General features: G+C 43.9%; 2 protein-coding genes across 2 annotated transcripts in view; one reads left to right on the forward strand and one right to left on the reverse strand.

The window, feature by feature from the left end:
* Positions 1–2,080: 2,080 nt before the first annotated feature.
* Positions 2,081–9,042, reverse strand: gins3 (GINS complex subunit 3). Its single transcript, XM_063196920.1, has 3 exons — positions 8,722–9,042; positions 7,950–8,183; positions 2,081–2,904 (listed from the first exon to the last, which is right to left on the reverse strand). The coding sequence occupies exons 1-3, from the start codon at positions 8,890–8,892 to the stop codon at positions 2,677–2,679; spliced, it is 633 nt and encodes a 210-aa protein (XP_063052990.1). The 5' UTR covers positions 8,893–9,042; the 3' UTR covers positions 2,081–2,676.
* A 2,952-nt stretch (positions 9,043–11,994) lies between these two features.
* znrf1 (zinc and ring finger 1) overlaps positions 11,995–25,001 on the forward strand; it is a 38,306-nt gene continuing 25,299 nt past the window's right edge. The window contains exon 1 of the mRNA XM_063196067.1: positions 11,995–13,139. Within this exon, the coding sequence (XP_063052137.1) occupies positions 12,752–13,139 (388 nt within the window). The 5' untranslated portion in view covers positions 11,995–12,751. The remainder of the gene's footprint in view (positions 13,140–25,001) is intronic.

The following is a 25,001-nucleotide window of genomic DNA, read 5'->3' on the forward strand; positions in this document are numbered from 1 at the left end:
TGAGCACTGTAGCTGCGGTCCCAGTTGTGTGTCTCTCATCTCACATGCAAGACAGCAGAGGACATCTGCACACTCTGTTCCAACATTTATTAATACGTACACAATGAGCAGATAAAGTCTATGGTCAAAACTTATGGTCAAACATCACCTTGCTTTATTGTCCTGGATGTCCTCTGCCATCTAGTTTGTTATGGTCGTCTGAAACCTCTTGAAGTCTTGATATTATTATTTTTAGATGTGCACATCTTGAGGGTGCTCAGAATTGGAACACCATTAGGTAGGGGGGACCTTTCAGATAACTGTCCCGGGGCTGGGGACAGCGGCCTTGCTCAGATTTTCTTAAAGCAGGGGTTCTAGGTCTGGGAAAGTGTGCGTTGGGTTTGTTTTCAGAAGGCCTTTATCCATCATTTGGCTGTCCTTGCCACCAACAAATTCTTTCAAAACTGTGCTCACTATGGGGTAAGAAGAGTGTACAACAGGGATGGGCAACTGGATGCTTGGGGGGCACTTGTGGCCTGCCTCCTCACTCAATGCAGCCCGTAGATAAAACAGTGAGCCATATTAAAAAAATAATGACCATGCATTTTTTAAATGACTACTGAATCAATCTGTTGTAATTGTACTGTTGGCCAATAGAGTATAGAGTATTCCATTCCTTCCAAACAATATGGGCAGTCAGTGAGCAACCAACAGCACCTCCAACACTGCGAATTGGGAGTCAGATCCGTGGTCATGTGGCCCTCCGATGGTGACGATGAAAAACCGTGGCCCTCTTCATCATAAAAGTTGCCCATCCCTGGTCTACAATACAGTTGTCGTATGACTCCTTTGATGCAAGCCACCATGAAACAACAATTGCATTGACATGTTCCTAGCCAGAAAAAGAGGGATCATGTCTATATTCCCATAGCCCATTGATCCCACATCACTAAGATTTTTAACATTATTTTTTAGGCCCATTGGTCCCACAGAATGTTCCTGCTGCTCCATGTTTTCACATTTCTAGGAATTTCTTCAAGTTTAGGCCCTATGTCCCATGGCGGGGAGAAAGGCACAACTGAGTAAACTCTCAGTTTACTTGGAAATGAAGGAACATGGAGCAGCAGGAATAAGCTGCAGGACCATTGGGCTGTGGTACCAATGGAATGGGCTGTGGGAACATAGAGCTGACCCGGGACCAGGAGTGTGTGTAGCTTGTAGAGCCCCCCGGCAGTGGAGCTGTGCAACACAGGTGTGGGGAGAGGACAGTCAGGCTAGGATCTTATGACTCCATTCCCCTGGTCAAACAAACCCACTGGGCCCTTGCAGTGGGGGTCTTACCACTTACCCTGAGAGTTATACATTTACTCTGAGTTAAGTCACTGTAGGCCACTTTTGAAGAATATCCCTCCATATCCATTGATAAAATAAAATACAGCAATGCAAACAGTGCATGGCTAAAGAGATTTTAGTTTGCTGAACTTGAATCCAAGCTGAACCTTTGACGGAGCAGAGCTAGATTTACTTTGGCATGAACTGTAATTAATAGGATAAACAAAGTGGGGGGGGGGGGTGACTTTTATGATGAATAGTTTACCTAACAAATAAAATGTTGACATTATGATGTATTTCTTCTACTCAAAAGAAAAATGCTTTGAGGTGACTGTTCATCATATACTTTTGAGAACCTGAGAAGGATTTTGTCCAACATTTTCTACACTTTGATTTATTGTTTTCGTCAAAGAGCCAAGCAATCTAAGCACATTTTCACCTTCCCCTCTTCACCGGCTCTTCTTTTGTAAATACAAGTGTTTAAACTCTATATTCAAAACCACTCACAAGGTACCCAAATAATTGTCTGGCCAACTGTAAAGAGGCTCTATTTTCAATAGCAACACCTGTGCTCTTATTCACATCTTTATATGTCATGGTGTGATTCAATTATGCTGTCTAGCAAAATGAGATATGGTAGCAGCCTAAGCAGTTTACACTGTTAGGTCAACATGTCTTCGGTCTTTTAATTCTGTCTTTTAAAAAGTGACTGCTGCCATCATCATCAATTAAAACAATAAGGATGAGGGGGCATGACATACTAAACAACTGTAGTTTAAAAAACGAGTTTTATTCACAATGATTGCTTGTCGATTCTGAAAAAATTAAATCCATGTCATGGACATAAGAACACATAATAGTGTGTGAATGAATCATAATGACTCCATTCAGTACTTTCACAGACAGAACAAAACAAAATGTATGGAGGAGCCATGCACCAAATTTAGTCCCATATGGTTCCTGAATAATGTTTGCCATCATGTACTGGCTCTTAGAAGATGAATATGAGCCTGAAAGTGTTCGGGTATGATCAGTTACAAAGACTGTGTGTGTGTGTGTGTGTGTGTGTGTGTGTGTGTGTGTGTGTGTGTGTGTGTGTGTGTGTGTGTGTGTGTGTGTGTGTGTGTGTGTGTGTGTGTGTAACAGAGAGAGAGAGAGAGAAAGAAAGAAAGAAAGAAAGAAAGAAAGAAAGAAAGAAAGAAAGAAAGAAAGAAAGAAAGAAAGAAAGAGAGAGAGAGAGAAAGAGAGAGAGAGAGAGAGAGAGAGAGAGAGAGAGAGAGAGAGAGAGAGAGAGAGAGAGAGAGAAAGAGAGAGAGAGAGAGAGAGAGCTAGAGTCTTAGTGAGTCCATGTGCAGTATGGGTCTTTCAGACGTTCATGTCAGCCAGTTTCCTCTTGCGGTAGTTGATGACGAGGCTGGAGGCCGTGAGGTGCGCGTGGCCCTTCTCCCAACGCTGGAAGGCGTTGAGGCCGCTCTGCCCCGCCCGGAACAGCGCCCTCTCCAGGCAATCCAGACGCTCCACCAGTGCAGACGTGTCCGAGTCGTACGCGTTCTGAGACGAGTCCATGATCCGCCGGAACCGCCCAATAAACGTCTGATGAGGCACCACGAGATGAGACATAAGTTTAAGTATGCAGTCTTATAGTTGTTTTGTTTTCAAAATGTATGCTGCCCATTCACTAATTTGATCTTTTCATGAATATTTACAAAGTAATGAAACCAATATTTGCTGATCTGGCCAAAGTACAGTGAGCAACGTTTTGCAGCCAAAGATGACTGATATGTCTGTGACAAAATGGTGGATATGGAACATTCCAGAATGTATGCTGCCCATTCACAAAATTTTCTTTTTCATGAATGTTTTCCAAAACCATCAATTTCTAAGTATGAAAATCAAAGTTCTCATGCTTAAAAAGCTGGATCTTCTTTGAGTCCGCCATTTTGAATTTCTAGCAATCAACATTTTTGCTGCAAAACTTACTGTACTCTGTTCAGACCAGTAAATATTAGTTTATTTCTTCATAACTGTTCATAATGGGCATGATCGTTACGATGGGCAGCATACGTCGCTGCAATGCCTACTGTGAACTGGCCACCATCCTAAACACTCTATCTTCAAGGCTGCCATGACGAGATAACATACATTCAAATCTGAGGAGAGGACCTATTGGCTGGGCGACTGCAGGACTGGGCTCTGCAGGCATTGGCATGCTGTATATTATAATCATATCACTGCACAGCAGCAGAAGCACCCACATCAGATTTAAAATAGACCTGGGATCTTTAATGCGCTGCCAGACAGGCCGGTTTTGGCTTCAGGCCTTCGTCACCTACTTTCCCCAGACAAAGGAGGGTTACCATGGGAACCAACCGATTCTCTCTTCTGTCTGACATCACACATTCCACTTAAGTTGTACACATAACCACACACATGCATACAGAGACCTGTGTTAAACACACACACACGTGCACACACACACACGCACACACACACTGCGTCAGATTAACCTAAAAAGACATATTGAAGTGATAAGCAAAAGCTGAATTTAGACCACAGCTGTGGCTGATACTCCACAGTGCTGCAGAGCAGAGATAGACGCCCCATCACTAGACTAACACTTCCCTCTGGTGGCCACAGTTGGACTTAGTGTTTACTTATATATTAGGTCTTTGCAGAATACAGAGCATGCACACAGAACAAGGTTAGTGTAGGATTTTTTTTTTGCTGAGTGAAATTAGTTTGGTGATGAGGAGAAGCGGTCGCAGTATACATTAAGCTTTGTGGCGGTTGAGAAGGATGACCCTACTCCTACTGCAGTTGGTACCTTGGGACTAGCTGATACAGTATATGAGTTGTAGATTGGGAGAGGCGTTGTGTGGTTTTGTGTATATTAAATTGACAGTATAAAACAATGCAACAGAAACAGAGGCAACAGTGGGATAAAGCTGCTTGCAAAGCAGCTTTGAGTACCATTTAAAGTGCCAAATAGAACAGATGTATTATGATTTATTATTAAGGCGGTCACCAATCCTGACACCTAGGATTTTTGCAACCTTCTTAAAGGATAACTTTTGCCAATTTCAATATGCTGTTGTATTTCTCAACGCTATCCTTGACGTCAGTGCCCACTGATGCTAGGTTATACTATCCGACTCAGCCCTTTCAGAGATCTGAGCTATTCAAATGGGGGCAGATTTTGTTTACATTAAAAACGTTCTTAACATAGGCCTACTCCAAATATTATCCCAAAAGGTATTGCTGTTTGCTAGTTGTCTGCTGATGTTGCATTGGATGTTATTGGGAATTAATCAAGATGTTATTATTTTTTTAATGTTAACAAACACCTGCCCCCATTACAATGACCAGGATCTCGGAAAAGGCTGAAGAAAAAAAAAATCTCAGGTGCTGACAAGTCCAGGCAGGTAGTTTGAGCATTACAACTGCATATCGAAAACGAAATTGACATAAGTTACCCTTTAACACATTGACTCCCAAACCACTGGAAAACCCGTTTTTACTTCCCATGCGTTGGCTCCCAAAACTGGAAAACCCGTTTTTGAGTTTTTATTGCATATTTCATAACTAGACACTTAAATGCTTATTGTGTGTGATTTTGGGAGCTCTGTGATAAGTAGAACAGACATAGATGACAGTCAAAAGTTTGTGTCATCATCTGGACATTTTAATCACAACTCCAGGATCGGCACCAACACAACAATATTTTTCATAACTGTAGCCTACTGTATGGAACTGTTGGTCTGCGTCGGTTACGTCACTGTTGCGCCCTCTGTGTAGCCTACACAAGTGTCTGCGATACTGTCATCTTTATAAACACAAGGATCGTGCTTGTATGTTGTTTCCTTAGTGCTACAATAGGCTACAGTCAGCGTCCACTCTATGGCGCTTTATAATATGCTTCACAAAATAATAATTAGTACAGAAGACAACACTTTCACTTCGACTGAACACACCTGGGGAATAATGCAAACCTTGGCCAGATCCTACTGCCCTACACATTGTGAACTGTGATTGGATTATTACCCTTACCTCGGATTTGATCGGCAACCAGATAAGTTGGATTCTTCATTTTGTTCTTTTATTACCCCCGTGATGAAAATGACGCCGTAGTGAACAGGAGAAGCTGCTGCTACTGTCGGTGAAGCTAGCATTGCTATGTAAACAGTAGCACGCATGCGGTGGTAGATGGACACTCCCAACTGAGATCGCTCCCGGACGTGCAGTCCCAGGTGTTTCTATCACTCCCGGACGTGTAGTCCCACCCGATTATATTTCACGTATTATCATACACTGCCACATACAAGCAATGTAGGGTTAGGTTTAGGGTTAGGGTTAGAAACAAAAAACTAACATCAAAAAGATAACTAGCTCCGTTATATGGCGGTGGGACCGATAGTCTGGCTAGTGGGAGCGAGCCGACAGGGGAGCGTCCTGCGTTGGGAGCGTCAATCAGGGAATCGCACGCATGCATCGCACAGCACTGCTGTTTCCCCACAGGATCGGAGACATTAATGCATACGATTAACGGATTTTGTTGTTGACGTTGGACTAGATGCCTTTAGTGACGTGTTTTTGAATATGTTTTGCCTACTGCGTGTGGTGGTGTGACTACGACCCGTTTCGTGTGGTGTGTGCAAAGATTAGTTGTGCAGGAACAGACTGTACACAAGGAACTGAAACGTACTTCCGGCGAAAATGCGCTTGGTTGGTTGATACATTTGGAGGGGGAGGTGGCAGAGCAGGAGAGATGTGTCTAGTATATATTGGTCTCCGTGAAAAAGCGCAAGATTCATTTCATAACAAGAAGAAGAAGCGCCAGATTCTGAAACGGCGCATGATTGACAAAAGCCTCGATATCTCCCTTCCATGGTGATTTGGGCAGATACCGGCCTTGGTTCAACTCACGATAGCTCGGCAATAAAAGCACGTAGAGACATGCGGTTTTCACGCACTAAGAGGGGAAAGGCTCACCTTTCAAATGAGCCATAGCATGTTTCGGTGGCCCTATCACATAATATGCTATGACTGTACAAAAAACACCTAAAAATGGTTTAGAACGCTGGGAGTCTACGACATGATTCTGAAAACACCGCTGGTAGTCAATGTGTTAAGGGCAACAGAGCCCATATCAATCAACAGTTAGACTGGGCTTTACTTGAAGACTCAGTAATTAACATGAAAGTGCAAATTATTCTGAATGCATGGCATGTACAATGTACAGTATTTTTTAGTGGTGGGTTGGTGTAATTAAAGTAGGTGTAAGATACTGCTTATATTAGGACGACATAAGATTATGTGTAGCATATTGCATGGGTGGTGCTTGAAGACAGCATTACCACAGCACAGAAACACACAATTTAATCCTCTTAGCTTCCTGTTGCATTTCAATCTACATAATTTGGCTGTGTTTACAGTGTTTACTTGACGTGATTATGGATCATCTCAGCCTTAACTCTACTCTTGGTTGCTTATTGCATTTAAGCTCTTCAATAAACAGCTGCCATATTTGCATTGAAAACTCAAAATCAGTGTTGTCAGCAGAATGGGTCGATGGTTGTAACTATATAAAATAATGAAATGTCCTTTATATCAGGGGCTGTTAACCCTCTTTGGGCCAGGGACCCCTAATTGGTTGGGGGGGAAAAAATCACAGGATCCCTTCACAATTGCACCACAAATTACAGTTGCAGGGCTTTTTCTGAACGGGGAAATAGGGGCGCTCCACCCTCATACCTCCGTGGGTGCACCCTCATACTTTTATTTTTATATATATATATTTGAGCGCCCCTAATACATTTCTCATTCATGGGGGGGGAACACCCCCCTTCACCCCCTGTAACCTGCCATGATGCTCCCTCATGCCAAAAAATCCTAGAAAAAGTCCTGAGTTGCATAACTTTTGGAATTATATTTGGAGTATACTGCGACGTTAAAAAAAATCTAAACAAACCAGTGTTTTTTTTTCAGGGGGGCATATTAATGGGCCAAAGAGATCACTTTTCAATGTTATGAATATACTATAATATATAAAAAATATAGTCATTAGTCTGTTCAGCACAGTGGCCACAACAGGGGCAAGGAGAATGGAGGAAATCTACTGTCCCCTGCACTCTGGCCCCTGTCTACTGCATGGTCATGATAGGGTTACCTGGCCCTGCCGTGGCCTAATAGGGCAGTCATGGGTAAGCGGTTAGGGCGTCAGGCTATTACCCCAAAGGTGACTGGTTCAACTCCCAACCCGCCAGGATTGGTGGTGGGAGTAATTAGCCAGTGCTCTATCCCATCCACCTCCATGACTGAGATACGCTGAGCATGGTAACATCCCACCGCACTGCTCCCTTTCGGGCGCCATTGGGGGCTGCCCCCTTGCACGGGTGAGGTATAAATGCAATTTAGTTGTGTGCAGTGTCACAATGACAATGGGAGTTTGAGTTTCCTAGTTGGGCTTTCACTAATGGTAGGGCACTGGGTTACTACACTGGTGATGACCCGGGTTCTATTCTGGCTCGGGTCATTTGCCAATCCTTCCCCGACTCTCTCTCCCCACTCATTTCCTGTCTCTCCTCCACTGTCCTGACATATATAAAGGCAAAAACATTTATTTAAAATGATGGGGTTACCTGCAGGATGGTCTGTGCCACCTCGGGATTCTCCGGGCTGTCAAAGTGGAGCATCTGTGAACCCAGGCCATAGTAATAAGGCCCCATCTTGTGCAGGTCCACCACGTTGGGGTCAGCTCCAAACACCGTCCTCCAGCCCTCGCGGTACACTTTGGGGAGCTCCACCGTCAGCACTCTTCGCTTCTGCTCGTACAGTCCCTTGGCCAACCACAGGGGCATCTCCATCTTGGTGCCCTGCAGCACAACACACACACACACACACACACACACACACACACACACACACACACACACACACACACACACACACACACACACACACACACACACACAACTGTTTTTCAGAGTTTTCAATGCATAGCTAGTTAGTCAAGACGACAGACACTTATGTAGCCTGCAAGGCCTATCAACAGGTACTCGTTAGAAACGTTCTACCTTGGGTTAGTTAGAACTTGAGCTTAAGTATTAAACTGTTCTAGCACTGCTACCCTAGGCCTAGAGGGTTTATGTAAACCGGCTGTTCTGTTACCCACAGTGTAGGCTACTACCCTGTCGTATTTGAAGTGACATTACCAAAAAGGGACAAGAGACCACAATGTCCCTCCAAACACAGACTTGTTGCTGAATAAGGTTAGAACTTCAGAAGTGACTGCAATGACAGTCCACCAAACAAGGTAGGCTAAGGATAGCCAACATAGTATAACTATCTGAAAACATTAGTGCGATAAAAACGGCTTTTCGGGGTTTTACGACTTGGAAAGAGTATGCAAACCTCTGGAATGTCTTGTGTATCGCTGGATTTTTCAAGAAATCCCAGGCGAGGAAAAGTAGTCTGTAGTCGACATGGTAGTCGTTCGTGTGACAACAAAATATCGTCCAGAGACAAAAAGTTCTCCTCCATTCCTATCCCCGGCAGCACGGGTAGATACGACTGTGTATCCATTGCTTTATTTAACGTCGTTCAGTTTTGTTGGTAAACTGTAAGCGTATCAAATAAATGAAATAAAAAGTCTTCTCTTACATTAGCAGGAAGACATGGGCTAACCCACCGCCTTTCCGCGCGCGACTTCAAACACAGGAAAATTAAGTCGCTAACCGAGGAAGTCGATGAGGCAGAGCAACTAATCGATCCCAAATCGAGTCGCTACCTGGTGTGCATTCCAATATGCGACCTTGCGTCCTCCACTTGTGCTCGTGGCTCCGAACCAGGAAGTTATACGTCGTGATGACATCATTGATAACAGCATTATTTCAATATCTCGCAAAAGCTCAACTGTAAAGTAAAATTCTAATTTTCAATAAGGAATTACAACAACACAAGCTGGTTAGGCCTATAGGACAGGGGAACAGGCCTACTTGACATCTTTCTTAGGAAAACCTAAACCAATGTAGCTCCCCAGCACCATCGTATTCACATTATTTTTGTTCACTTCAGGGATTAGGGAAAAGCCTCTTGACAATATGAAATCCTCTTCATTCATTCATTCATTCATTCATTCATTCATTCATTCATTCATTCATTCATTCATTCATTCATTCATTTATTCATTCATTCATTCCTTGTGAGTGGAGTGAGCGGCGCACACCCTACGATATTGACATCAAATATTTCAACACCTCAGATCATTTTTGGATGACCGGGCAGTGAACTGTAGCCTATGCTACCAATGTGGTTAGATGCCTTAGCTCAAGGTCGCCCCAGTGCAGGGTGCATGCATGGGGGAGAGCACGGGTGATTGTCGCCACCCGCCACCACCCGCAGTCTGTCAATGTGGAGCATTTAACCTCTGACCTTCTGGCTGCAGCCCTGACTGACTCCTTAACCTCTGCCCTGATTGGCTAATGTTGATGGATTGGATATTGCCATTCTAATGTTTTACTGTGTTTTTCTGTCTATCCTTGCAGCGTTCTAATGGTCTCAGATACAGTAATAACCTACGCAAGACAACATTAAGGTAAGAATGGTGTACTGCAAACTATTAGCCTACATTTTAGCAAGCTTATTTTTAGTTTCAAGTAAAAGCATCTTAAATGTAAAGGTGCACTGTGTAAGATGGTGACCAGAGTAGGTATTCGTGAAATTGTGCTGGCTACTGCCAAATTATCTTTCATGAATATTTATTAATCAATCAACTCATAGACCCTACTTACTAGTATGACCTAAGTACAGTAAGTATTTCAGCAAAAAATACCTATTTCTGGAAATTCAAAATGGTGCACCACGTGTGAAAAGTGCAATTTCCCCAGTCATAATGACTACTTAGAATTTGATGGTGGTGGTAAGCATTGATGAAAAAGGTAGTGAATGGGCAGCATGAATTCTGGAAATAAACTACTTAATATATCAAACAGTGCACCTTTAAGTAAAAATCACCCAATAAACTTGCTTTTGAATTTAAACTTAGAACTAGAACTTAGACTACTGTATAGACTTTTTAAATACATTTGTCTGTGGGGAAAGACATTTTTACTGGTGATACTTTTATATTTGTTATAAGCAATATTTACTTGGAACACGTGGATTAGTTATCAGAAACACCTTAGTGGTGCAGTTGGGACACATCCTCAGTGATGAACCCAGGATCACAGGGTGTTTCGGGTCTCAGATCATCTGACACCCTCACCTGGGTGACCCAGCCGCTTTTTCCGCTCAAAAGCTTCCTCAATCCGGTCTTCCCAGGGGACTGCAAGTTCCAATAGCACCACCTGCTTTGCACTCTCTGATGTCAGGACCATGTCTGGCTTGAGTGTAGTGCTGGTGATGTGCTACGGAAACTTCAATGGTCTCCCCAGGTCCACCTTCAGCTGCCAGTAACCCGCTGTGGATAGCAGTTCAGCTGGGCAACTTTGGCTGTGACTGAGAGAAGTCTGAGAGAAAAGTATTGGGAAGTATTGGGAAATGACCCTATGGACCTGGGACCCCAGCTCTATGCTACGGAGCACTGAGCCCTGGCGACCCCTATTCCAGTTTTTTTCCACCTAAAAACACCTGTGTTTATATTTCTTGCTATTGCTTTGAGTTATGAATTTGCTGAACCTGACGTATGTCTTAATATAATCATACAATGTATTTGTGTAGCACATACACAATATCAAGCCTATGTGTCAAACTCTTTAAGAGTTTAAATTAACTCCATTTCAGATTTGGACTCACTTAGAAATAGTGTACAAAGGGGTCTGTTGTCCCGGGCCCAAGGAGAGAGGGGGCCCAGAATTTGGGCATAATTTCATAGTGTGTATTGGGTGGGGGACTCTTTCAGATGACTTTGTCCTGGGCCCAGCCAAAGCTGTCAGCGGCCCTGTTGGCAAATATTGGGACATGTGGTCCATATGCTGTGACGATACTAAGAAAACTACCATTCAGTTGATCCTTATTTTATATTAAGCTGGTCTTTCTTGAAATATGTCCCCCAATACAGTTATGTAGAGTCTGCACATGGAAACAGTTGATAGTTGGCAACACTGTCCTCAAAGCCGTCAATTTGAAATTCACACAGACCACAAGATGGCGCTAATAACCCATGCCATTGGTATGGTGCACTTCAGGTGCCCAACTCCAAGTCAAAATCATAGCTCACGGTACAAAGTAGAGGTAAAGGTCTGTCTTTGGTCACATAGACTACCTGTAGGTCAGGCTCGTTATACTACTCTCTTAATTAACTTTTTTTTTTTTTTTACGAAAGCTAATGTCGTCCTGGTGGGCACACAACACAATGTTGTTCCAATTCTTAGATCCAACACGTTCATCAAAAGAGTGATGACATCTGGCATGAGCTTTCACAAGTCATAGCCTACTAGCCGAATATAATAGCCTACAACGCTACTCGCTACGCTTTGGCATGTGTTTTCGTTTCTATTGAAAATGCAACTGTATAGAATTGGTGCGTGTTATTCAATCTATTGTTGTAGACTAACTACATGGTCACTAGTCGGAAATAGTCTGCGTGCGCGCCAGCTGCTGGTTAAACTCTGCAGCGTTACTAGGTCACGTCTTCCTCGCGCACCGTTGTCGTAGGCGAGGCAAAACAAAGCCTCCCCTCACCAGACTTCGTGAAGATGCATCAGGGTAGAATTCTGTGACAGGCACCTCATTGACATATTCTTCTTTTTTTACAGCGCAGTTCTGTAGTTAACCCGCGTGCGCACTGAACACCTCTATTGTCTCGTCGCTGCACGCACAACTATAGGGAGCGAGCGCGCGGTTATGAGCGTGCAAGGGAGCGGCATGCGCTGACCCGAATCTCCGGGCGCAGGCACAGACGTGGACAGACGGCAGTCGACACAGACTGCATGACAGACATCAACAGATGATATGGCGGAGAATATCTGCGCCGTTTAACGTTGCCAACATCGCTCCGGTCCTAACGGAAGACCCTGCAGAGGATCACGGGGCTGTGAGAGACGAGCCGCGGCGCAGTTTGTCTAATCCACCTGTCGTGATTTGGGGCAGGTTTCCTGTCATCCACTGTGGAGAAAGAAGGTGTCGCTTGATTTATGAGAAGTTGGGCTCTGGGATTTGACAGCTTCTGTTAACCTCATCGCACTCTCATTTTGGATAAGTGACGAAAAACATCCCTATCGCCCATGTTCCGGCCAGGAGAAAGGGCTGTTGCGTCTCGCAGACACAGCTGGCGTAGTCAGACTTGACAGCCCTTGTTTTTTTAGCGGTTGTTTTGTCGTCGGCAGAGGGCCTGACAGACACCGCAGACTATTGTTTTGAGAGCGAGTTAGGCTCTAGTTCCAGCTAACAGCGGCGGCGCCCCGTTTTAGCGAACCCCCACCCATTCTCGCGGGTACCTTGGATGGGGGGAAAGCAGAGCACGGCCGGGCGTCCCCGGGGAGCTTTTCCCGGTGTCTCCACAGATGACAGCGCAGTACCACCCTCGGCCCACTTTGGCCACTACAGACCAGGCGGTCCAATGGGGCTGCGGAGCCGGTCTGTGAGCTCTGTGGCGGGGATGGGCATAGATCACAGCGCTGCGGTACCATTCGGTTTCTATAACCCGAGAGCAACGGACTCAGACAGGGCCGGCGGTGGGTCTGGCTCTGATGCAGCCCCTGGTAATGCGTTTCAGGAGACAGGAGGGGGACATCATCACACTGACGGCATGCTTTATCTGGGATCCAGAGGATCGTTGGCAGACACCTTGCCCTTGCACATCGCACCCCGGTGGTTTAGCGCCCACAGCGGTGAGTTTCAACCCGGATCTCCGTAGCCTACATGGACTCTATGGCTGGCTGTCGACAGCACGCATGGCATGTGTGCACTGTGAACGCGGCTCACAGAGGCGCTCATGATTACATTGTTGCTCTCATGCCATTCACAGAACTTCATCCGCTTGTGTGTGTGAGTGTGCGGGTGTGCGTCGCCGAGGCGTTTTAGGTGTGTATGTGTGTGTGAGTGTGTTTGCGTGTGTGCCAGCCAGACAATTTCAGGGACCACTCCACCACCATACTTGTTTTCCGGGGAGCCATGTTGTGAGAAGTGACGCTGTTGAGACAGGCTGCCAAATCTGGCTGAGACAATTAGCGGCTGATTAACGGGAGGGGCGGGGGGGCATCTCATCCGCTTACCTCCGACCACAGTGTCTGTCCGCGCTGGGCCTGTGACGCGGTGAGCTGACTCCCAGGGCGCTCGTTAACAAATGCCAGATGAGTTCAGAGAAGAGAGAAAAATATGTCCAGCGTCATTGCCTGCTTCTTGTTGACAGTATTGTCAAAGGGCTGATACAGAATTCTGTTCACTATTGGAGGTTATGTTTTTATTCAGTAACAATATTACAGGCCCGTTTTAAGCCTTCATTTGACAGCATGTTTTGTCTATTAAGTCAGGAGATTGAGGTACATTTTCTGATCAGAAAAAAGGTACATGTTCTGATTACAAAAAAACAGGAATTATTTTTGTTCTTAGGCCAGGTGTAGTAGGACAACCTACATTGATTGATTGAAACCATGATGCTATTGCTAACGACCAATAGAGAATGCCAAACTTTGGAGCAGGCCTGTGGTTCATGTGAGGTCTTCCCCACAACAGTGCAAGGGTAATCAATTGGACTTGGGTTGATAATGCTGACGTCCATTGGGCTACCTTTGAGACTGAACATAGAACATGAAGGCTACTGTATGGTTAGGATGCTGCTCCAAGTGGATTGACCTCTACAGGTGGGGTGACTAAATGCGTGTGGATACACAGTAGAAATACAGCAGGGGTGGGGAACCTATGTCTCGAGGGCCGTTAACCTAAAAAAATATTGTTTGACTCTCCCCTCAACAAAATCTTCCTCCGATGACTTAGACAATAAATAACGAAAAGTCCCTAACTTTTTTTTACTCTGTTGGCTGTGCAAAAAAAAACACAAACCCGAGTGCAAGGAATTACTATATCACCATGATACAATGAAATAGGCCTATAGTTAATAATACCAGTAATTAAATGTCAAAATTGCCTTTCCAGAATAAGGTCAATGTGTTGAATGTTTTTGCCACTCTGACAAAAGCTGTTTTAGTTCTGACAGGTCATTGGCTTGGCTTTTTGGATTAGGCCACCTACCCTTGGTTATTAGTTATCAGGTATCCATAGCCCTAAGCCTATAACCAAGCAGCCGAGTTTTTAAAAATAATTTTTCAGTTATAAATAATGAGACCAAAGAAAATGTGTGGCTTGAAGTAGGCTACTGTAGATTCCACTGTGTTGTTGTATACCAACCCATTGTCTGCTGATGGTGTTGCACCTGTGGGATGGTGTTCCACTTCCACTTCATGGTAGAAGTACATGAACATTATTTCAAAATGTTGCCAGAGCCAGAGTCTGGTCTACCTGGTGCTGATGTTCTGTTGAAACGCACTGCCTCATAGAAATGATCTACCAATCAGAAACAATGCTTAATTGACTCATCCCCAATTAAACATGTTGGCTTTTTAACTGAATCTAGTAAGATTTAGCCAGTAATGTAGGCCTATATTAAAGCTATTTGAACCTTTTTTGCAATTTTCTGTGCATACTTTGATTTTCTGTCATCATATTTTCTATTACCCAGGAGCACCTCCTGCATTCTACACATAATGAATTGTGCTGCAGGCCTCCAAATCTAGACTTTTGTATAATATAGCAACCTTTGCATTTTAGAGGCCAGCTTGTGTTTCTCACAGCCCAAACATTTCGGTCAGGCCACCCGCCTTGTCATCACTACAAGGAATAGTCAGCATGGTGCATGGAAGTAATCCCTTAGTGCAGTAGGCCTACCTATGTTATAACCCTACTGTCGCCAAAATTGTAATGACCATGTCTTAATGCGTTACTTAAGTAGTTGAGTATTTTCAGCAAAGAGTGAATAGGGCCGTTGACAGGCCCATCTGCAGCAAGAGGCTACGGAGTGCGTCCAGGAGACTGAACTTTAATTTTGCTTGATCTCATCTTGTGATTCTCTCTCTCTCTCTCTCTCTTGCTCTCTCTCTCTTGTGCACTCTCACTTGTTTCCTGTCCCCTGACCTTCCAACAACGTGTATTTCACAAAAGTGTTCAAAAACACGTCAACGTAAGTTGGTCTGGATAACTCAGATGATCTTCTCCTCCAGCCCCCCAAATAGTCTTGTTATCGGCACAGTTAACATCAGCACCTGCATTTGTATCAGTTGCAGTGTTGAGGGGCCTCCAACCTGTTTGTACATACACTAGACATTTCAGTACGAAATCCTCACTTAGCATTATTTGTAATGTGTATTGATATTCTAACTCAGTTGCTGGGGCCTATAGGCCAACTACAAAGCTGTCTCAGGAGTAAACCAGGTGAAGTTAAGAGAGGTAAATCATCTAAAAGAAGAGCCTTCTTTTTTTAAGAAAATGAGGACTCCAGGCTCTTCTATTAGATGAGTTACCTCTTAACTTAACATGGTTTACTCATGAACCAACTTTTTAGTATAGGCCCCTGATCTGCATCTGATTAAGCCAAGTTATCGGGCAGAACAACTACTACTAATGCGGATAAGTTTAGCCCTTTGAGGAGTACCATCACAAATATGTGATTAGAATTTTGCCAACATTTTGAGTTCTCATTATGATGTCATAAGGACTTTTCGAGATTTTTAACAGACTTTTATGGGAGCTGTAGAATGTTCGAGTTATATTCTAGAAGAACTGGGGGAAATTCCTTACTCCTCAAACAGAAACTGTGCTAATAAGGCATTGCTTGGCAAACGTTAGCCTTGGCATCTGCATTAGCCACAGTGGAGATTCCTAGCCTGATTTTCATCGACTTTCAAATCTCTTCGAGACTTGGTCTGACCAAGAGCATAACAATTAACATTTCCCAAACGGCATGGCTGGCCTGCCTCTCTTGGTTTGCTAATGGTTGTTTGTTTCCCGACAAAGTGGGAGGAGTTGCCGATTTTTCAGGAGCTCAGAAACGATATTTGTATTGCTTTTGGCCTGACTAGAAGCAATGCTGAAGGTGTCGCGTCACTAGGAGGTCACAGCCTGGCTAGAGATTCCAGCGCTAATGTAAAAAAACAAAAACAAAATAAAAGCCCTGTGCTGCCATGTATTTCTTCTGCGTGGGCACTGGAACCAGATGACTATCATAATTAGCTGTTCCACATGTACCTGTCTGGTGATTTGCACGCGCTCATTACGAGCAGCTGGTTCGGCTAATGTTTGGATCAAATCACATATTATGTGGCATGGGTTGCTATTTCCTGCAGCCGGGATTGACATCTCTACTTATGAGCATGAGACGCATACAGTGTGTAACACATTTGGTTTTATGGCAGCTACAAAATGGCTTCATGCTTGGTGTTCTCTGGCAGGTGTCATGTGAGCTAGGCCCAAGGGGGGGTTACCAAACATCCATTGTTAGGGGGGGGGCGGGGGGTGAATGCTTTTTTCCAGGAAGAGGGGGTGCAAGTGTACAATGATAGACATGGTTTACACATTTACAATACTAGACATAAGGGTCCCTTAAGTAAAAGGTTGGGAACCACTGGGCTAGGTTATCATGTGTTTCTTTAAAACAGTTGATGCATGTACATCCCACCTGAGACCAGGTGAAGGACAAAGACATAGCCTGTCTATCAAGGAGAGGTCCGCACACTGAAACTCAGAATGAAGGTTTATTTAAGATGTGCAAATACAGACTTCTGCTCTCTCTTTGTACCATGTGTTTCTGTCAGTTTTTGTGCTGTGATCAAAACCCGTATCAATCATATTGTAGAGGGCATTACCTAACAACCAGTAGGACAAATACCACAAAAGGAGTTTTATCTTGTTTAAATACGCCATTATAAATTTGTTTTTACCAGAATGGAAATGACAAAGTAGTGCATTACTAAAGGCCCTGTGTTATGTCATAGTAGAATAGTACTATGGAAATGAACCTTTCAATGACTATTACAGCGTGCCTCAGATGGTACGCCGTGCATTAAGGGGCTATATCCATAGTTATTCCCATTAACAATCAAATCAAAATGTTCAATCTCATCTATTCTGTGTATAATAACTTAAGCATTCATAAAATCTGAATATACGTATATTACTTTGAGAAACTGTTAAGGCACAAAGCCATGACTGAATGTCCTTAGGGCAGTCTGTAGTCCAGTTCACAATGTTGTGGGTAGGAAGGCAAGGACAGCAGTAAGGCAAGGACGGTTTGATTGGGACAAAATTATCTCACACACACCACGCTCTTCCGTCTTGTTGGTGCGTCTCTGAAGTAATCAAGTAGTTAGGGAATAGATCGCACTCCGTTTTTTCTTCTTTTTTTCCTTTTCTTTTTATTCATACATTGCAGGGTCTGACCTTGAAAGAAAAGAGAAAGAAAGAAGAAAAAACAGAGAGCAATCTATTCCCTGCTTAGATTTGGACAAAAGAAAGGCCTGTTGTCTGAGGAAGGTGTTACATCCACATTAGGGTGTATGCACATCAAGGTCTAAGGAAATGGTGTCAAACATACAGTACTGTAAGGCCCGGGGTCTGGATGCGACCCACCAGATGGTTCAATCCGGCCCTAGACTTGTAGAAAAAAAAACTAAGGAAGCTAAGAAGTTAATCTGTAGCCTAGTACAACATTTGCTGCAGTCGTCTGAGATTTCAGGATTTTAATGCATTTCAAAGTCTTTTTTGACCGTCATTTACAGTCAATGCTCCTTATATACATACTCGCTGTCATCCACCTCGAGATTATTGACTAGTAATGTAATTTAAATATGAAGCAGAAATTTGCGATATATTGCAATTATGTTACTGATCTAGCTCCCTTTAGATCAAAAACCCGACCTGAAATAGGTTTGGCACCCCTACGCTAAGGCGAGGTGTACACCAGGTTTTTGAAACTGATCAGGAAGTACAGCAGGCCTTCGACAAAAACAAAAGAACGTCAAGCACTTTCACTCTTAACTTGCAGTGACACTACACGTCGTCATGTCAGCCTGTCAGTTGGTTGGTTGGTTGGTTGGTCCATCCGTTGGTTGGAAAATGATTCGCTTTTTAGTGGGTTTGTACACGACAGAGGCCTGTGGACCTTGTCCACTTTACATGCTACTGATTCTACCTCATGTGCATAGTACTAGCACCACTTGTGTTTGTGACCTACTGTACCAGATCATAAATCTACCTAATTTTCTCCAACACATTTTATCAATTTTATTTGCTACCAAAACTCCCTGATGTGCATATAGCGCTGGCACCATCTTTGGGCTTGTAACATGACCCAAGACCATTCAGCTCATACAATTACCTCAGCATGATTTACAACGGCGCTCAATTAACTGTTCTCCTTACTCAGTCCAACATTAATTGAGCACTTCCAGACCACAGTGAAACACGTGGAGCTCAGAATGTGCTGAGTCAGAATGCAAAAAAAAAAAAAAAACCCATTTGTACAGCTGAGAAGAAGATGTGCAGCTAGGGTGACCATCTCCGTGACAGGAAAAAGGAGGACATATTTTAGGACGGGGGGTTTGGGGCTCCTCCCTCAAGGAAATTTGCGTTTCTTAGATGCAATTTTATACATTTTAATGCATTTTTGTCCAGCTTAATGCTGTGCCTTACGCCGGACAAGGCACTGAAAAGACGGACTGTCCGTCCAAAAGACGGACGTCTGGTGGCTACCCTATGTGCAGCTCAATGCACATCAGTCCTGCACTATACATCGGCTGTTCATTCAGCCTCCCCAAGATCTATGTGGAAGGTTAAACAAACTGACCCTAATCAGTCATGGCTTTGTCAGTTCTCTCACTGCGCCCCTCTCTCTCTCTCTTCAAGGTCAAACTGCCAGGCAAGTCAGGGGCAGGCATCTCTTCTTGGCTTGACGTGTGTGTGTGTGTGTGTGTGTGTGTGTGTGTGTGTGTGTGTGTGTGTGTGTGTGTGTGTGTGTGTGCGTGCGTGCGTGCGTGCGTGCGTGCGTGCGTGCGTGCGTGCGTGCGTGCGTGCGTGCGTGCGTGCGTGCGTGCGTGTGTGTGTGTGTGTGTGAGGATGCCTTTTACGTACAGTACCTCTGCCAAGGCAGACAGTGTGCTCTTGCATCCCATCCGGTGGAAACAGTTCAAGTTTTGATGTCTAAAGCCCCGCCACGTCCTCTGGCAGATCCCTGGAGGTCTCCGCTAGGCAGGGATGAAATGTAATGGGGGCTGTGTAGTGTACCCTTCCTGAATGAAAAACAAAGTAAATGCTATTTCAATCAACTGCTAATCCATCATGTCACTGTGTGTGTGCGTGCGTGTGTGCGTGCGTGTGTGCGTGTGCGGTTGTTTTGATGTGCCCAACGCCAGTCTCACTTTGATCCTCTCACTTCTGGTCATTGGTTGTGTCGGTCGTGTTTGCTGTGGGAAGTTTTGTAATGACATTTTTGTTATTTTTTATGTGTTCTTGGGGGATTTTCAAGCCTTTATTGATAGGACAGTCTGAGAGAGAAAAAGGGGAGTAGGAGAGATAGATGGGGAAGGATCGGTAACTGACATCAGATTAGAATCGAACCCAGGTCACCAGTGTGATGGTATGACGCCTTAGCCAGACATGGCCCCCATTTGTGCATTTCTTAGGGCATCCTTTTCTTCTAACCCTAACACTGGACTGGGGGGAGAAATAAGGACTGAGCGCTTTTGGCTTAAGGGGGGCCCTCGTAATTACAGGCGCAGAACTGACCAGTGAAAATGTCGGGGCCCACCGGGAAATACCCGCTATGCCAGATGGCCAGTCCAGCCCTGCCTGAGCCTATCCTGTGAAAGGAATTAAGGAACCCTAACCCTAGCTAAACCTTGGGTATTGATCCATGAAAATACCCACCTGAAATGGGTTTCCTGCCTGTCAGTAGCGACTATAGAAAAGTTGAACTTAAAAGCAGTGAGCTCCATATACTGCAGAAGTAAAATAAAAGATGTCAAAAAAAACAATTTCAACACTTACAGAGGCTCTCTTAGTGTTGAATTAACCCTGAAAAAAAGTCTGTGTACAGCGAAAAAAGCAACAACAAACAACTGCTGTATACGGTAGGCCTATATTATAAAAAACGTGATTAGGTATGGAAAACAAAGATCAAACTTCAGAGCAGTGTTCTCCAGAAAGAGAACATACCGTATGTCAGAAACTGTAAAAAAAACACAGATGTCACAAAAACAAACACAGAAAACTATAAAACCCCAAACAACGAGTGCCTCTGTAGGCATATCATATACAGTAAAATGTGATTTGGCGATGAAAACACAGCTCAAACTTCAGAGCAGTGTGCTTCACAGAAACTGTAAAAAAAAAGAAATATGTCACAAAAAGCAATCATTACACAAACAAAGCAACAACAACAACTGCTGTTTATGCCTATCATACAAAATGTATTTTGGCAAGGAAAACTGGTGCAGATCCGTTCATATGCTCGTTCAAAGATCCGCTCATATGCTTGCTGGCGGCCAACGTGCCTCTGCTGCTCCGCCCTGTTTCTGTACTAATAATTAGCACTGGGAGTTTGAGCTGTCATGTGGCTCATTATATCCACTGCTGAACATCTCTGCTGAATACATGTCAAACATGAAAGACAGCATGTACTCAGGAGCTCGAAATACGATGGTTTCTGTCTGAAGCAATGACAACGACAAAATGGAATCAGAGTGAATGACAAGAATTTTGGGGGGGGGTTTTCTCTCATAATTTCGCAGGCACTATGGTTGTGGTTGTTACAGTGTGAGTTGTTCCTCAGACTCATAAGCAGAGTTTGACTTTTGCGTCGGGGGGCAAACATATAAAAGGAATAATAATGTATTGTGAAAAATACAATGTAATTCATATTATATCTTATATTTCATACTAGCATGTATTTTAATCAAAAACATTTGAAATATTAGTACATTTTATTTTTTTGACAGAGATACAATGCCCATGCTCAGAATAGCTTGTAGAAAAAGGTGTTTGTTTAGAAGCTTGGTATCACCATGTGCTGTGCGTTTGGGGGCCCCAGTAGTGAAGATGTTTCCACTCATACTGTGTTAAGAGTGTTGAAAACATGTCACACATGGTCGGGTGGGTCATGGTGTGGGAGTTTTGACATCTTTGTGTGGCACCAGAACAACTGGTACAGTACATATCCTCCCAGTTTTGCAGTTTGTTTTTCAGGATGTGGTTTTAATCACACGTGCCTTGGCAGACGCAGATGCAGCTACAGGTTACAACTGTCACTTACACAGTGAATCGTTCTCTCTCTTGCTTCCTCTCTCTCTCCCACTCCCCCCCCACCCTTTGTCTCTCTCTCTCTCGCTTGTTTCCTCTCTCTCTCCCACTCTCTCTCTCCCTCTCTCTCTTTTCTATTTCTCTCTCTCTCTCTCTTTCCCACTCTCTCTCTCTTTTCTCTTTCTCTATCTCTAGGCAGTGAACAGCTCATGGTTTTATTCACAGTGAGTCTTATGTAGTTCATCAAGGCCACTGTAACAGTCACCACATTTGAGTAAATGGCATGAACAGTTTTTCGTAGACTGCTTATTTGTTCATTTATAACCAGTAGCTGTAGGCCTATGTATGTATTGTGAGCAGTCTGTGCAATCTGCTATTTGGGTTTTAGGGCTTTCAAAACCGTTACAGATATCTAATTAGTATATTAACCCATTAAGACAAGGCCCCTGTTATAAATTTGCTTTTGCCAGAATGGCAATGACTAAGTTGTAATGCATTGACTACCATGTCCTCTCGAATTAAACACAAAGCCCTGACCTCTTCCTACAAAGTAGTCATGGGTAAGCGATCGGGTAAACTTGTATAGCCCAAAGGTTGCCGGTTCGTGTCCCGACCAGCCAGGTTGGTGGGGGTAGCAATCAACCAGTGCTCTCACCCATCCTCCTCCATGACTTAGGTACCCTGAGCATGATACCGTCCTGCCGCACAGCTCCCTTTCGGGCGCCATTGGGGGCTGCCCCCTTGCACAGGTGAGGCATAAATGCAATTTTGTTGTGTGCACTTGTGTGCTGTGGAGTGCTGTGTCACAATGACAATGGGAGTTGGAATTTCCCAGTTGGGCTTTCACTTTCACCACAGCAGTTTCTGCTCTGGTTTACCTAAAGGCTAGGCTAAAGCATTCCTTTAGTGCCAACTGTTTAGACTTGCCCTTTACTCACACAAGGTGATTCCAGGCCAAACGATTTTCTCTCATTGTTCCTCAATGGAGGTATAAGCTACCAGTTACTGCAAGAGCAGGGTCATCCCTCTCAACCTCTCAAGCTATTACAGCGCTCCACTGGAAGCGTTATGGGGCTACAATGTATACACTATGTCAATAGTGTCAGTGTAAAATCCATGGCTATCGGTTGGTGTGATTACCCGGGCTATCGTGAAACAAGCTCCATCGAGCTGGTGGAAATGCTGAAGTTTATTTGGTACAGAATCCTGGGAAGTGTTTTAAATATTGTATAGTAGGCTTAGCTGACTCACAAACTTTTAGGGTCGTCACAGGAAGTATGGACTGCCCTAGGCTAGTGGTGATAGCACTAGTTAAGAAATTGGCAATATAGTCTGCTTCCGCAGCAAAATGTAAAATTATGGGTTTGCTGTACAGGGCGGATATTTTGCACATCGTATGAAGACTGTAAGAAAAAAAACTGTAATCTCTAAAAACTGTAAAAAGATGTCAATAAAATGATGAAGGGAAAAATGATAAGACATTATGTTGATACCTAAAATCTTTCTCCCTAAAATTCCCCAAATAGTACAGGATTTTAATGGATCAAATATTTAACTGGACTTACATGAGGTTTCAGTAGGCCCTGTTTGTTTGAGGTTTAAGTTGTGAAGCACACTACCGTAGGTGAAAAGAATAATAATCAGTAACATGCAGTAACATCTTTTTGCAAGGACAACATCAAGGCAGATCTAAAGCGAAATATGTTCCACTCTGAAAGGTTCAGATCCATTCAGCCGATAATGAGTATACTTAGCAGGTAATGGATGTGAGTTTAGCCTAATTAAGCGCAGTAGTCCCATGCGGCACAGCGTGGAGGACATCCCACTGCCATGATTTCCCTAACAGGCACGAAATGGCCCAAGATACTAGTCAGCACTGACCTTTAGGCCAGCCAGTCAGATAGGAAGCTATTATATATCAGTGGTTCTCACCTTTTTTAACCCCTTAGCGCAGAGTCTTTGTTATAACCTTACTGCCACCAAAATTGTAATGGCTATGTCTTAAGGCTCTCGGTACTGTCATAGCAATGTTGTTATGATGTAGTAGAGTATTTTCAGCAAATAGTGAATAGGCCCGCCGGCGACGCCACCTGCTGTAAGAGGCTACACAAACTTCCCACTGACCACATCATAAGCCTTAAAGCAGCTATTTTAAACCTTTTTATTAGAACAAGTGTTGTTTCTGTCAGTCAGGCCTTCAGCGTAAAGATTTTCTCTTCTTTTTCAAAAGTTATTTCCAGATTTCCTGACGTTGTAGACAGCTCAAAATGGTAATACCAGAAGAGTTTGATGTGTTTACATGGTAATGACATAGGTGTAATTTATGATACTTTATGGTGATCAAGACAAAGGGACATGGTTGACACAAGTAGCATAGATATTAAAAAAAGAAACATGCTTGACACTGGTAATGGGTTTTCAAGAGGAGCTGGTGAGCTGGGCAGTCTAGAATCAACGTCACACACTAACCAACACATGTGAAAAGATATAGCCGAATATAGACACGGCCACAGAAATAGAAAACATATTATCAAGCAAAGTGATACAATTTTCTATTCCATTGCCAGCAATATTTTTTTGGCTACAGCCTTTTTTTGTAAGGTCTGTTGCAGGAACAAAAAATCTTTTCTGTATAGAGCATAACGGCTGTATTACGAGAGGACATCATCTAGGCTCAGGGAAAACAAAAACAAAACAAGACAAAGAAATGGCTGAGTAAACACTGTTTGCAGTTTGCAGTGCTCTTTATTCAGAGCAGATCAGTACCTAACAGTTTGGCAGTCTATACACCAACCGTGTTGAGATCATTGTGCACAGCCGGTTTTGCACCCTAAAGAATGAATGTACTGTTTGCTGTAACTGGTGTGCTAAATTCTTTTCTTCGATGTCTACTTTGCTGCTGTCTCTCTCTGATAACTGCTCTCCCTCTGTGAAGCACCTGATTGTGTAGGCTGAAAAGATGGATTCGTGGAGTCTGGAGTCCCCTATTCATTTGAAGAAAAGATAGAACTGACATTGTAAATAGGGCAGTCATGGGTAAGCAGTTAGGGTGTCAGACTTGTAGCCCAAAGGTTGCCAATTCGACTCCTGACCCCCAAGTTGGTGGGGGGAGTAATGGACAAGTGCTCTCCCCCATCCTCCTCCCTGACTGAGGTACCCTGCTGCTGCACAGCTCCCTTGAGGCCCCATTGGGGGCTGACCCCTTGCAAGGGTAAGGCATGAATGTAATTTCGTAGTGTGCAGTGTTCACTTGTGTGCTGTGGAGTGCTGTGTGACAATGGCAATGGAAGTTGGAGTTTCCCTGTTGGGCTTTCATGGCTTTCACTTAATGAGATGACGTTTGTCTAGGCTTTGGAAAACAAGTGTTGTGTGTGGAATGCAATTACAATCTGTGGCATGTCCCTTGG

The sequence above is a fragment of the Engraulis encrasicolus genome, chromosome 4 (genome assembly GCF_034702125.1).
Source record: "Engraulis encrasicolus isolate BLACKSEA-1 chromosome 4, IST_EnEncr_1.0, whole genome shotgun sequence".
Taxonomy (NCBI): Eukaryota; Metazoa; Chordata; class Actinopteri; order Clupeiformes; family Engraulidae; genus Engraulis; species Engraulis encrasicolus.

What these genes read in the sequence shown, in the direction of transcription:
- gins3 (XM_063196920.1), bottom strand. Translation starts at nt 8,892, where the DNA reads ATGGATACACAGTCGTATCTACCCGTGCTGCCGGGGATAGGAATGGAG. An exon ending in ATACACAAGACATTCCAGAG is followed by an intron (nt 8,184 to 8,721) that starts GTTTGCATACTC and finishes GTTGTGCTGCAG; the next exon opens with GGCACCAAGATGGAGATGCC. An exon ending in TGGCACAGACCATCCTGCAG is followed by an intron (nt 2,905 to 7,949) that starts GTAACCCCATCA and finishes GTGCCTCATCAG; the next exon opens with ACGTTTATTGGGCGGTTCCG.